This window comes from Dermochelys coriacea, chromosome 1, assembly GCF_009764565.3.
Source record: "Dermochelys coriacea isolate rDerCor1 chromosome 1, rDerCor1.pri.v4, whole genome shotgun sequence".
Classification (NCBI taxonomy): Eukaryota; Metazoa; Chordata; order Testudines; family Dermochelyidae; genus Dermochelys; species Dermochelys coriacea.
The window spans coordinates 47,145,958-47,159,650 of NC_050068.2; the positions used below are offsets into that span (position 1 = coordinate 47,145,958).

At 44.4% G+C, this 13,693-nt stretch overlaps 1 protein-coding gene across 4 annotated transcripts in view; it reads left to right on the forward strand.

Moving 5' to 3' along the window:
* LOC119850874 (WD repeat-containing protein 49-like) overlaps window positions 1-13,693 on the forward strand; it is a 79,710-nt gene that overhangs the window by 21,387 nt on the left and 44,630 nt on the right. For all 4 annotated transcript variants that reach the window (XR_006277655.1, XR_006277656.1, XM_043504375.1 and 1 more), the window contains 5 exons: window positions 898-1,128; window positions 2,155-2,237; window positions 3,896-3,988; window positions 7,063-7,108; window positions 10,234-10,280. Coding sequence is in view for 2 of the 4 variants with exons in the window: in XM_043504375.1 (XP_043360310.1) it covers window positions 898-1,128; window positions 2,155-2,237; window positions 3,896-3,988; window positions 7,063-7,108; window positions 10,234-10,280 (500 nt within the window). In the remaining 2 variants the exon portion in view is untranslated. The remainder of the gene's footprint in view (window positions 1-897; window positions 1,129-2,154; window positions 2,238-3,895; window positions 3,989-7,062; window positions 7,109-10,233; window positions 10,281-13,693) is intronic.

Sequence of the window (13,693 nt, forward strand, 5' to 3'; positions counted from 1 at the left end):
CATAACTCAAGCGGGACTAAACGTTTATTTTATTCAACCTTTTTAAATCAGTGGTGGAAATTTAATTCAAAGGGAAGGGGCAAAATGTATAATTACAGTTTACAGAATTTTTTGAAAAGAGAGAGAGTATTAAAATGAGATTTATTGTTTCAAATTGAAAATATTCCACAACATGCATCATTTTGTCCTACTTTAGAGTATAACCTAGGAAGGGTCCAAGTCTCATGGTTGAATTTTGACTTAAGTGAGCAAGAAGTTAGGAATATTATCCTGGAATCCTTTTCCAATCAAACTTGCATCAGTTCACAGCTCCAGCATCTTGTCAATGCTCTCTTTGTTCTGTACAGCACTAAGCATGCAACTGGTGCTCCAAAAAATAAAGTACCTGCATCTCATGATATTAATATAAAATGTCACATTGTTTCTTCCAGCTAGAAATAATGACTAGGTAGCTGGCCAGTGAGGATTGCTGATATATTTTTTATCTTATAATAATACTATAATATAATTAATAATTATTAATAAATATACTTTTCTTCTTATTATTATTTATTATTATAAATAAAAAACTTGTAACCCTCAAGTTGTGAACATAAGACATGGTTCAGCAAAGCATTTAAGGACAAGGGCCCTTGCTGGTCTGTGTAGCAGCATATTCCTATTGCATTTGCCTTTGTCCTCTCCCTCACATTCCTTCTATTTATTGCACCAACTTGTTCCATCTTGTCATCTTAGATTACAATTTCATTGTGGCAGGTACCTTGTTTTTCTGTATGTTTGTAAAATGCCTAGCACAAAAGGGCCCCAACTCTCACTGGTGCCTCTAGGCACCACCATAGTAATATATTAGCTGTCTTTCTATTATAACTATGAATCACCAGCTCTTTTCTGTACTAGGATGAGTTCTGCACATACATGCAGCTAGAATATGCAGAACAAGACGTGTCATCTGCCCGATTAAAGGAGCCAACATTCTCGCTTCCTGCTGAGATAGTAGAACACTCTCCTGGAGAGCCTGTCGTGCGCATTTGTTCTCTGTTTGACAACACCTTAGTAATGACCCAAGAAGATGGAGTTATTTCCTTCTGGTCTCCACAACTAAAGCTGAAACGAAGCAAGATGGTTTTTGTATGTGCATTTTATTTTCTCATTAACCGCTCAGGTTTCATGGAAATGCTAGAACCCTTGATTTCATTGACAATTAAATTGCTTATTTTAAGTACAAACATTGTAAATCATGATTGATTCTGCTATATTACCAGCACAATAGGAAACTGCTCTTAAAATATAAGTTTTTATTATGCTTCCTTGTTCTATGGTGATTTAATGCAGAAATGATTCTTTACATGCTGTGTTCGGAATAAAAGTTTGTAATGGCTGCATTTGCAGAGGTCCTGAGCACCCTCCTGGCTTTTCCTGAGGTGACCTGGGAAAAGTACATTTAAATGCAGTTGAATTTAACTGAAACTACACAAGAAAGGTGGAGAAGGATCATACATGTGGGGCTGGAAGGGACCTCAAGAAGTCATCAAGTAAGCTCCCTGAGCTGAGGCAGGAGCAAGTATACCTAGACCATCCCTCTTCTGGTGGTTCTGGAAAACTCCACAACCCTGCCCACAGGATAATAAACCGTAATAAGAATAACATCACCGGAACAAACTTGTATTTGCTGAGAGTGTGATGCTGTTCACAAGTAACTTCTTAGAGGTATTAACCTTTTTTGAATGCTGTAGGTCCTGTTCCAGTGACAATGGCTGTCAACTCTACCAGGGTTCAGTGGGACATGAGTGCTCAGCACCCTGCAGGATTGGACCTGTATATAATAATTTGACACCATATAACGTTTTGTGATTTGCTTCTGGGGTATATCCTATAGGCAGCAGCTTTGCGTGTAAGAAATGGTTCCACTCAGAGGGACTTGGGAAATGAAACAAACTAAGGGCTGATCCCGAGAGATGCTGAGTGCCTCTTAAGTCCCATTATATTCAGTGGAAAGTGTCCTGTGCTTTGCAGGATCTGGCTATAAAGGACGTATATTCTTCCTAGTTAATCCATGCAACCCCTTTTCACTTTTGCAACAGACTTGACCCCCATCTGTGGTGTCTTGTCTTTTCATGTGATGTAGGGATGACAACTAGCTCTCTCACTTTTTAGGAAAAACCTGGCAACAAAAAATCTAAGCGGGCGACAAATTTCACTATCATGACACATTACAACAAACTCATCCTGGGAACTGGGTAAGTGCTGTTCTTTACCAGAATCAGAACTAAAAATGAATGTGGTATTATCAGCACTAACTATCTCTGGGGGCTGGGAACTTGCAGAATAACGCTGCATAAGTAAAACAGTTGGTGATGTGAGTTCCAAAAATGCTGTCACAGCTGGTGTTCTTGTGCACAGCCTCATGGTGGCTGAGCTGCCCTCTCACACCCACAGAGAGTCTTTCCAGGTCAGTGTAGAGTGAGATTGGGAATGCAGAATAGGGAAGCGTGTGCTGACCATATTGTCATTAATGAATTAATTTATTAGGTTATTAATAATTGTAATATAAAGCTGTGCATGCCCCTTTAAAGACATAAAACCTGTTCCTTGTCCTGAAGTGCCTGAATCTAAGTTATTGTACCAACCCCCACCCCCAAACCTTTAAATACCAGCTTCAGGATTTAATCCAGCCCAAACTGGTAATGAAATGACAAAAAATTATTCCTATCTGATGGCTGCTCAGTGGCCTATGTGCAATGAGATTGGTGATCTCAATGCAAGTTCCTATGAAAGGGTGCCCCTACCTGAAAAATCACCACCACAGATTGCAAGCTTGTTACAGTCCTCTGCTAAGAGGCCAAGGATGGAGTGAATATGGAGATTGATCCCTTAGAGGAGGTCTCTCAGGGTCAGGGACTAGGGCTTGGCTACACTTGTGAATTAGAGCGCATTAAAGCAGCCCCTGGCGCCCTAGCTCACTCCCCATCCACACTGGCAAGGCATGTGGAGCACTCTGACTCCACGGCTAGAATGCTCCTGGTACTCCACGTCGGCGAGAAGATTAACGCTTGTTGCGTAGTGGCTGAAACACCCGGGCATCAGTGTGAATGAGGTGTTGCATTAGTGCACTCTGATCAGCCTCCGGAAACGTCCCATAATCCCCTTAAGTCAAGTGGCCACTCTTCTCATTGTTTTTGAAATGCTGTAGGAATGCAGATATGCCCTTTGAAAGCTCCGTTTCTGACAGCGGGCATGCTTACCTACTCCGAGACAAAGCAACCATTAGTGTGGAATGCTGAGTGTGAGAGAAAGAGGCGGAGTGGGGAGGAGGGTCTGCTGCTGTCTGAACTTACAAGACAGCATGCTGACGTGCTTTCAGCCCCGGAAAAACCCACTCTCTCTCCCTGCACATACACACAACACACTCCCTGTCACACACCACTCCATCCCACCCCCCCATTTGAAAATCACGTTGCAGTCACTTGCATGCTGGGATAGCTTCCCATAATGCACTGCTCCCAATTCCTCTGCAAGTGCAGCCAATGTGGCCATGCCAGTGTGCTCGAAGCTGTCAGTGTGGTCAGATTGCAGGGCTTTCCCTATTGTGCACTATGAAGGCTGGTTTAACTCTAAGCGCTCTACATCTGCAAGTGTAGCCATACCCTTAGATACATTGGTGGGGCAGTGTGGAGAAGATTGTCTTGCAGCATCCTCAAAACACTTGTTTGATAGTTAAACAGAAGATTTCAATCTCCAGGACTGCTAGATAAACAACATCCTTAAATTAACTGCACTTCACACCCATTAAAAATATATCTTAAAAGACAAAGTGTTTAAAAGAAAAGATTAATAGTGCCTCAAAGGGATGACTGAAACCTGCTGCTCATTTAAATTCTGTCTTGTTTTCTGACAGGGATCGTGAAATCCAGTTGTATGAGATGTCCAACTTCGAACCATACTGCCAGATCAGTGGTTTGGAAGCAATCCCTTTAAAACTGGACTATTGGTAAGCAATGTTCTATATTCGTGTTGTCAGTCCCAGGTCAACAGTATTTCATTGCACACTTTTAGACACAAGATATTTATTTGTGATATCTGTCTGGTCTTGGTATCATCTCAATGTTCAGTTTTTCTGTTTGTGTGGTATCTTGTGCTATTTCTTTTCAACATCCTGTCAGACATACAATGTTTCGTTGTCAGTTCATCATTTTATCCCTATAGATGATGATCAGAGTTTTACTTTTCTACTTCAGTTTGTACATTTTGGCTCTTACTAAGCAAGATAGTGGGACACTCATATGCTTAAAGTTAGGCAAGTGCTAAAGTACAGTGGTGCATCAGGGCTGTAATGGGAAGTGAATGTGCGACTTTGTAACCTGTATGTTGAAAAGCTATCACCAAAATATTGTGCACGGATAAATATGCAATGATGGTGGGAGGTAGGAGATTACTCTGACTGGACATTGTGGTAGAAATTGAGGAGTGTGGATGAAATGACCTCAGTGCTTCCTCGTGAAGTCCTATAGTAGTTACCGAGTATTGGAGATCATTAAGCAACTGGAAAGCCTCATTTTATTTCCTATGAAAAGGTGTTTATTTCTCTTTGTTTCAAAATGTTACCAAAACATGCATCTGTCACATGTTCATGTACACAGACTTCCTATGCAACTTTGGGCAAATTACTTGAGGTAGAATTTCAAAAGTAATGTAGTGATTTACGAGCCAGTCCATGACTTAAATACCCATGACTAAAACTTGGGCAGGGGGCCGCGGGTGCTCTGGGGGGGCGGTCCAGAGGCGCCGCGGGTGCTGGGGAACGTGGCCCGGGGGACTCCACTGTTGCTGGGGTGGGAGGTTGGCCTGGCTATCAGGGGCTCCCTACCCAGTTCCATGTCCCTGCAGCTCCTAGGCAGTGGAGGGGTAAGGGGGCTCAGTACACTGCTCCTGCCACAAGCGCCAGCTGCCACAGCTCCCACTGGCCAGGATCCGCAGCCAATGGGAGCTGCGAGGGCAGGGCCTGCAGGCGTGAGCAGTGTGCGGTGCAGAGCCCCCCCCTTCTCCCCCCCGACCCCTTCGCCACCTAGGAGCTGCAGTGCTGTGGAAGCTGGGGAGCCCCCCACTCTGAGGTAAGCGCCCCCCTGCCCCTAGCCCCCTTCCACACACCCAAACTGCCGCTGCTGGCCCAGGAGCTGCCCAAGTCGGGCAGCCCTTGAGCCAGCACCAGCAGCTGCAGAAGTCACTGAGATCACGAAAAGTCACGGAATCGGTGACTTCTGTGACCTCCGTGACAGACTCGCAGCCTAACTCATAGGTCTTGTTTTCTAGACCTTTAATCATTTATGTTGCTCTCCTCTGGACTTTCTCCAATTTGTTCACATCTTTCCTGAAATGTGGCACCCAGAACTGGACACAATACTCCAGTTGTGGCCTAATCAGCGTGGAGTAGAGCAGAAGAATTACTTCTCATGTTTTGCATACAATCCTCCTGCTAATACATCCCAGAATGATGTTTGCTTTTTTTTTTTTTTTGCAATAGTGTTAGATTCTTGACTCTCATTTAGCTTGTGATCCACTGTGAATCCCAGATCCCTTTCTGCAGTGTTCCTTCCTTGGCAGTCATTTCCATTTTGTATGTGTGCAACTGATTATTCCTTCCTAAGTGGAATACTTTGCATTTGTCCTTATTGAATTTCATCCTACATACTTTAGACCATTTCTCCAGTTTGTCCAGATCATTTTGAATTTTAATCCTATCCCCCAAAGTATTTGCAACCCATCCAAGCTTGATATCAACCACAGACCTTGTAAGTGTACTCTCTATGTGATTATCTAAATCATTGATGAAGATATTGAACAGAACTGGACATGCTCAGCCACTGTTTTTCTTCACTTAAAAAAAAATCTCCCTGTGCACAGTCTGTGTTCTAGTTTATGGCATTAAACTCTGCATTTATGATGTTAAATTCTGCATTACATTCCTGGTGCCAAATGCAACATGGAGTAAATGGGTCCCTGGAAACGTCAAGGCCAAATTGAGCAGGGACATGAATGAGGGAGTGGCTTACACTTTGTGTCAAAGTAGTGAAGTAATTTTCACCAATTTGTCATTCTGTGGATGTGCAAAAACAGGGATAACGTAGAGAAGTATTCTGTTTGTGTTCTCCTTCATCACTACCTCTATCTCTCTCATCACTGTTGTATCCGAGTGCCTTCTGGTAGTTCATAAACAACACAACTAACACCTGTCATGTGTGGTTTGTTCTCTCTCTGTGTTCATGGCAGAAAAAAGAAGCCAAAGATGTGTATCTTTCACTTGGAGCAGAAGGTAGAGAGGTTTGTGGTGGTCCTCTGTTCCTAGGGGAATTCATTATGCAGTGTTGGATCAGCCTCTAATAAGTTCTTGTCTCCTGCACAGACGAGCTTCATCTGTGTGACAGAAAATTCCATTATGCCTGAGGAGCAGAATTATTGACCATTGTCTTCATCCGAGAGCTTTATGTGATTTTTAGGTATCCTAGGCCATTGGGTTATCAGGAATCTCTGTCGCACGCATATTGCTCGCTGGTTTGATTATGTTAGTTGTGGTTTCACACTTAACAGGGTAGGCTGCGTGAATGTCGTCATATTCCAACCCGTTATCAGCAATATGTAAGATAAAGCAGACCTCTCTCTCCATTAACATTTACTTGCAGCTTGCACCATCCACAACATTGGTGGGGACCAAATTTGTCCCCGGTGTAAGTAGATATGCCTCCAATTGAATTAAGGAGAACATTTATCCTTATACCAGGCCTGAATTTAGTCTTCACAGAATGCCACACCTGTGAACAGTGGCGGATTAGAGGTTTGTGGGGCCCTGGGCCAGAGCAAGGTGGGGGAGGAGTGCCAGGCGGGCAGAGCAGGTTGGGGTCCCCACTTTTCTGGGGTCCCCACAGTTGGCTAGGGTGCCTGGGCCCCGTTGGTCCAGTGACTAATCCACCACTGCCTGTGAACATGGCATTTGTTTTGTCTAACGTATGTTGCACTCAATACGACTTTTATTTCTTTTAAACTGAAGTGTTTTGACTAGATTTTTTTTAGTTGCACTGATCCTGATGAGTGCATGATTCTATATGGTGATGACCAGGTAGATTTTTTTGGTGTGTTTTTTAAAACAACAACAAAAAAGTGTTTGATATAAGTAGGGCCCTTCATTTATTTAATTTTTCCAGGGAATTATCCATGTTTATTACTACAACAAAAACAGGTGAAAATAGGTGGAAAAAACTATTAATAATTTTTCAGGATAAATATTGGGGTTTATTTTGGTGGATGAAAGGACGGGGGGGGGGAAGTATTCAGTAAATTAATGCTTTGATGAACGGAATTCAATGTGGTTTGCTGCGGAGCTAAAACATAACTTAAAACACAATGCCACTTTTGACTTTAAGAAAACAATATATCTCTAATCCCCAAGTAAAACTTTTCATTTGAATAAACAGTTTACGTTGTAGACTTAGACCCATTAGCCTATAAATATTTAAATTTAATAATTGGGCCACACCATTTGCAGTGCATACACTCAACTTCATCCTTTTCTCCTGTTTTTGTTTTTTTAAAACTTTCAAATACTTCCTGTGTTCTGAAACATATTCTGATATTTTCATTTTCTTCCCATTTTAGTTTGTCAGATCTTTAAACCTTTATCTGCTAATAGTTTGAAATGTGTACATGATGAGCGTGAGATTCATCAGTATGTTTAGATTCGCATGCTCTTCAGAGCTTGCATGCGTGCCTGTTTTCTTTATTGTTTTATCTTCTACACTAATACATAGCCTTACTTCAACAGGCAGCTTTTGTATTAATGTATTAACATACTAATGTATTATCGTAATACATATATCTCATGCAATGTATTGTATTTTCCTAATAAAACTAGTTATTTTTTTATATATTTGAATGATACAAAAGTAGAGAATATCAGGAAAAACAAATAATACTTTATGTAAAACCTGGGATTTTTTTGGTAAAAATTGGTTTAATCTGAAAACGAAGGGGCTTAGATATAAGCCATGAACTGACGGGGCATCCCTTAGATCTTTGGATAATCAGGGAGCTGTCCTAGAAGTGACTCCTGGCCAGTCTCCCTGATTATCCAGTGGATGGGGTGTGTCAGGTACACCTTTTATACAGTAGGTTGCAGGACTGCTACTTGTAGGTCAGGCTTCTGTTCCAGATATGGACTGGCTACAGAGCTCCCTTCCCAGAGAGATATACGGGGGATGTTCACTGTAACATCCTTTAAAGCACTTCCTGGCTCTAGCTGTGACCAGCTCAGATAAAGTATGGCACCCTCTTGTGGCTGAAGAGTATAATACAGTTTTACATTCTATTGCACTGTAATAGAGAGGCAGGGTGGGTGAGGTATTATCGGTTTATTGGACCAAATTCTGTTGGTGAGAGAGACAAGCTTTCAAGTTTACACAGAGCTCTTCTTCAGGTCTGTGAAACTAATTCAGGTCTGGTCTGTACTACAGACCTATATTGGTATAACTACGTCGCTCAGGGGTGTGAAAAATCCAAACCCCGGAGTGATATAGTTATGCCAATCTGACACCCCTACTGCCCTGTGTAAACAGTGCTATGTCAGCAGGAGAGCTTCACCTGTCAACTTAGCTACCACCTCTCACGGAGGTGGATTAACCACACTGACGAGAGAGCTCTCTCCCATTGGCGTATAATGTCTTCATTAAAGCACACGGCAGAGTTTTAAATGAAGACTTGCCCTCAGAGTGTCACAGCTAAAGACAAGGTGGAATGGATTGTTTAGCATAAGTAGTGAACACATCTTTCAAGGGACCATTCAAGATGAAGTAGCCTTTTAACACCTCTCCAGTTGTAGGGAGGAAAGAAAGGGGGAAGGAACAGCTTGGTGGTGAGTTGTTAGATTATAGATTTTTGTAATAAACCATAAATCCAGGGTCTCTATTTGGTCCATGATTTTTAGTGCCTAGCAAAGTTATGAATTTAAGCTCCTAGGCTAGTCTTTTGAAGGTGTTGTGCAGGTATCTTTTGAGGATGATGATTGATAGGTCAGATATAGAATGATCGCTTTGTGAAAAATGTTCACCCACAAGTGATATGGTATTTTTGTCTTTTATAAAGTATCAGAGGGGTAGCTGTGTTAGTCTGGATCTGTAAATGGGGCAAAGAGTCCTGTGGCACCTTATAGACTAACAGACATATTGGAGCATAAGCTTTTGTGGGTGAATACACACTTCATCAGATGCATGTAGTGGAAATTTCCAGAGGCAGGTATAAATATGCAAGCAAGAATCAGGCTAGGGATAACGAGGACACCTCAACTGCTAGAATAGGGCCTCATCCTCCCTGATTGAACTAACCTCGTTATCCCTAGCCTGATTCTTGCTTGCATATTTATACCTGCCTCTGGAAATTTCCACTACATGCATCTGATGAAGTGGGTATTCACCCACGAAAGCTTATGTTCCAATATGTCTGTTAGTCTATAAGGTGCCACAGGACTCTTTGCCGCTTTTGTCTTTTATAATTTTCCTGGGAGAGTTCGCTCAAGAGTATAGTGATTGTTTTCACCCACATACATAGGCTCTGACTCTGACTCCAGCCCTGGAGCACCCACATGGAAAAAATGGGGGATGCTGAGCAACCACCAGCAGCCCCCATATCAGAACCTCCCCCTTCCCCCTAGTGCATCCTGCTTGCTGGCAGGCCCCACCAATCAACACATCCCCCTCCTTCCCCGCGCCTCCTGCCCACTGCAATCAGTTGTTTCGTGGCATGCGGGAGGCTCTGGGAAGGAGGGAAGGAGCGAGGATGCGGCATGCTTGGGGGAGGGGGTGGAACGGGATGGGAAGAGACAGGTGGGGTGGAGTGGGGGTGGGGTCTCGGGCAGAACCGGGGGTCAAGCACCCCCTGGCACATTGGAAAGTTGGTGCCTGTGTCTACATAGTTGCTATTGGTGCATGGGATGAGGTATACCACATGTTGTGTTAGGACCCAGGGATTTTGAAAGTTTGGAAGCTTGTGTCTCTCAAACAAAAGTTGGTCCAATAAAAGATATTACCTCACCCATCTTGTCTATACAACATTAATTATCCATCTGCTAAATATAGTCCAGAAATTCTTATTCTGGTAAATCTCCTCCCACTTACTTCAGGGACTGAATAAGAACTACAGGATTTGGCCCTATACATTTAGATTTCTATAACAACTTTTTTTTTCTATTTTCAGGGGTGTGTGAATATCTTGCTTTTGTCTTCTGTGGGGGAACTCCTACGGTAAGTACTTTACATTTTAAATGCAAGTTTAAAAACTGACAAAAGTGCAGTCACTTCACCTATTTAACTGAACACTAAAAATCTTTGTAAGTGTTATCACTAAGGTTAACTGTGCTCATTTTCTTCTGTTACATTGATCTATACTTTTAACTGACATCCCCAAAGCATTCTGGCTCTTGTGTCTGCAGAAGTATCAAGTTGGGATCCTTGGACATGACACTAGTGCAGCAGGCTTCCAAGTGTTCAGAGGATACTAAACTTGGGGGCAGAGAAAATGAAGAGAAGTGCAGCAGATTCAAAACTATTTAGACACCTACATGATTAAGCAAACAGGTGGCACTTACTGCTTTTTTCATTGTTGTTCCAAGAAACCCCAGTTCAGTGTCTGTGGCCAGATCATTTGCCCATCTCTTAGTAGAATTATAAAAATGTAGGGCTGGAAGAGACCTCCACAGGTCATCTAGTCCATCCCCCTCTGCTGAGGTAGGACCAAGTAAACCTAGGCCATCCCTAACAGATGTTTGTCCAACTTGTTCTTAAAAACCTCCAGTCATGGGGATTCCACAACCTCCCTTGGAAGCCTATTCCAGAGCTTAACTACCCTTATCGTTAGAAAGCTTTCCTTAATATCTACCCTAAATCTCCCTTTCTGCAGATTAAGCCCATTACTTCTTGTCCTTCCTTCAATGGACAACAAAGTTCATTTATTTACCAGGGGACACCTATAAGGACCCTGACTACTAGTCATTTTTCAAAGGGTTGAAGGGTTGGACTGTGAAACAATTTCCACCTCCACTCAGCTGGCTTGAAATCCTAAACCTTCGACACCAATGGTCAGAAATCCAAATCCTTATGGTTTGGGCAGGTTTCATGAACTGTTTTTCCAGTAAGAAAAGGAGTACTTGTGGCACCTTAGAGACTAACAAATTTGTTAGTCTCTAAGGTGCCACAAGTACTCCTTTTCTTTTTGCGAATACAGACTAACACGGCTGCTACTCTGAAACCTGTTTTTCCAGTGTTGCTCCTAGCCGCTATGACACTTGAAACGTTTCTCAACAATTGTTGGCATTAAAATCCCAGTGTGTGGAGTTAGTCGTTTAACGTCACTTGTAACTTGGCCAGTTGTTTCAATAAACAAATGTGTAAGGATAGCGAGTAAGGGACAGCTTGTGTTTGCTACATTTAAAAAAGCCCAAGGAAGTATATGTAGACGAGGGTGATACTAGGAAGCAGGGCCGGCTCCAGGCACCAGCTTTCCAAGCAGGTGCCGAGGGCGGCATTCAGAACGGGGCAGCAGTCCGTGTCCTGCGGTGGCAATTCGACAGCAGCACCGCCGCTCTTCCGGGCGCGGCGGCAATTCGGCGGCAGCTCTGCTGCTGTTGCAGCGGCGGCAATTCAGCAGCAACTGCTTGGGGCAGCAAAATTGGTAGAGCCGCCCCTGCTAGGAAGACACTGAAGAGTGGGGGAATGAGCTTGAGGCCACTTTGTCCAGGAAAAAAAGGGGTGGTGGACATTACAGAAGAGAGCATTCCCGCACTGTTCTCCCTGACAGAAAAGGAGCTGTACATATCCTCATGGTGGAGGGGAGAAAACTGCTGTGTCCCCCAGTATAGGGAGGGGAAGGAGAGAATGGACCCTACAAGCAGGACTTAGATTGAGCCAATATGCAGCAGTACAGTGTTATGACCCCTTTCTTGCTGTCTAGTTCTCAAGGACAGATCCTTCTGCAGCCCCATCTGAAAATCAGCTGCTGGGGTAGGGAATGGAACCTGTCCCTTCTCGCTGACTGGGCTGGGGCACAGCTCTCATTGGCTGTGCCTCAGGTTCCCCACCTTGGGACAAAGCCCTGGTCTCCACCCAATCAAGCCCTGTCTCCAGTAGCTCACTTCCCTCCCAGTCAGAGGTTCCTGCACACCCCAGTTGGGTAGGTTGCCCGGTGCTAGGGCAGGGTGCCTCTGGTCCCAGGCAAAGAACAGGGCACTCTGAGTGCCATCCAGCCACTCTTCCAAATCATGCAGTGTTAACTATGTTGACATTTAATTCAGATACCCAGTGATGAGGATGAACTATTTAATTCCTCATGGAGGAGAGGAAGAGTCACAGACTGCACAATTTACTGTGAGTGACATCTCATTTTGCTGCCATAAGTGGGTGGCATTTAGGAGATGGCACTAATTATTTTTTGCCCAGGGAGGCAAAAGGACCCAGGAGGCCAGTAGAGCCCATGGGCATATTCAAGCCATACTGAGGAGGAACTCAGAAAGCCACAAGATCTACTCTAAGCAGTGTTTCATTTTGGCAACTCACATGGGCAGGGCTTGGAAGAGTATGACTGCTTTTTTCCCTCCCCCAGTAAGACCCCTGCTCCTGCAAGTGGTCTGCCCTCCCACATCTGCCAGGCCTCCCTGGATCCTTGCTAATATAGACTGTGGTGGGATGGTCACCCCACCATACCTCGAAGGGCTTAAAACAGCTTAAGAGAGGGCTATAGCAGAAGGAAAGCTAGGCTGGTTGGCGGAAGTAGCCACAGGTGGGGCCGTGCCCCAATCAGGCCACAGCTGGCCCTATAAGAGGGCTGTTAGCCAAGAGCTGAGATAGACACTCTCTCTAGCTACATGGAGAGAGGGGGACCTGGCTGCTTGGGAAGCTGAGGAGGGTACCTAGGGCAGAGCAGAGCTGGGGAAGGGCAGAGGGAGCTGGGGAGCTCCAGCCTAGCGGAGCTGTAGGCCGAGGTAAAGGCCCACAAAAGAGAACTAAGGCTGCAGAGGAGCATCCCAGACCTAGACAGCAGCAGCTGGTCTGATCCCCCCCCCTTGCCGATGATGAGTGGTACAGACTGCAGTCTGCCCCAGGGAGTGGGGGCTAGATGATGACTGACAGTAGCCACTTAGGCAAGGGAGGGATTGGGGGTTCCCCTGGGAGGGGAGACCCAGACTGAGGGGGTACTGCCAGGGAGCAGAACCCTTATCTAGAAAGGCACCAGGGTCTGGAAGGGGCACGGGGCCAGTGGCAGGCAAAACACTGACCGTCAGAGGGCACTCCTGGCTGAAAAGAGCTAATTCCCTGGACAACCAGTAGGAGGTGCCACAGCAGTGAGTCATCGCCCTGTCACATAGACCCCGGCAGCTCCCTTGCTGGCTTCTCCAGCAGCTACTCTTCTCTCCTCAGCAGGGTGTCTGCTGGAGCAGCCTGCAATCAGAAATTGCTGGGGCAACTTTTCAGTACCCCAAAAGGCAAGATAAATAGCTACAGTCTTTTGAAATAACAACCTTGGGTTGGGAGTTTAATGCCAGAGAAATAGTCCAGATTTTAGGAGCGGTGCACGACCAAGAAGGGTGAGGAAATATTTGCTTCCTAGCACTTAAGGATGATGGTTGCCGTCTCTCTTCTCTTCTTTGTCTCTGGATTTTTCA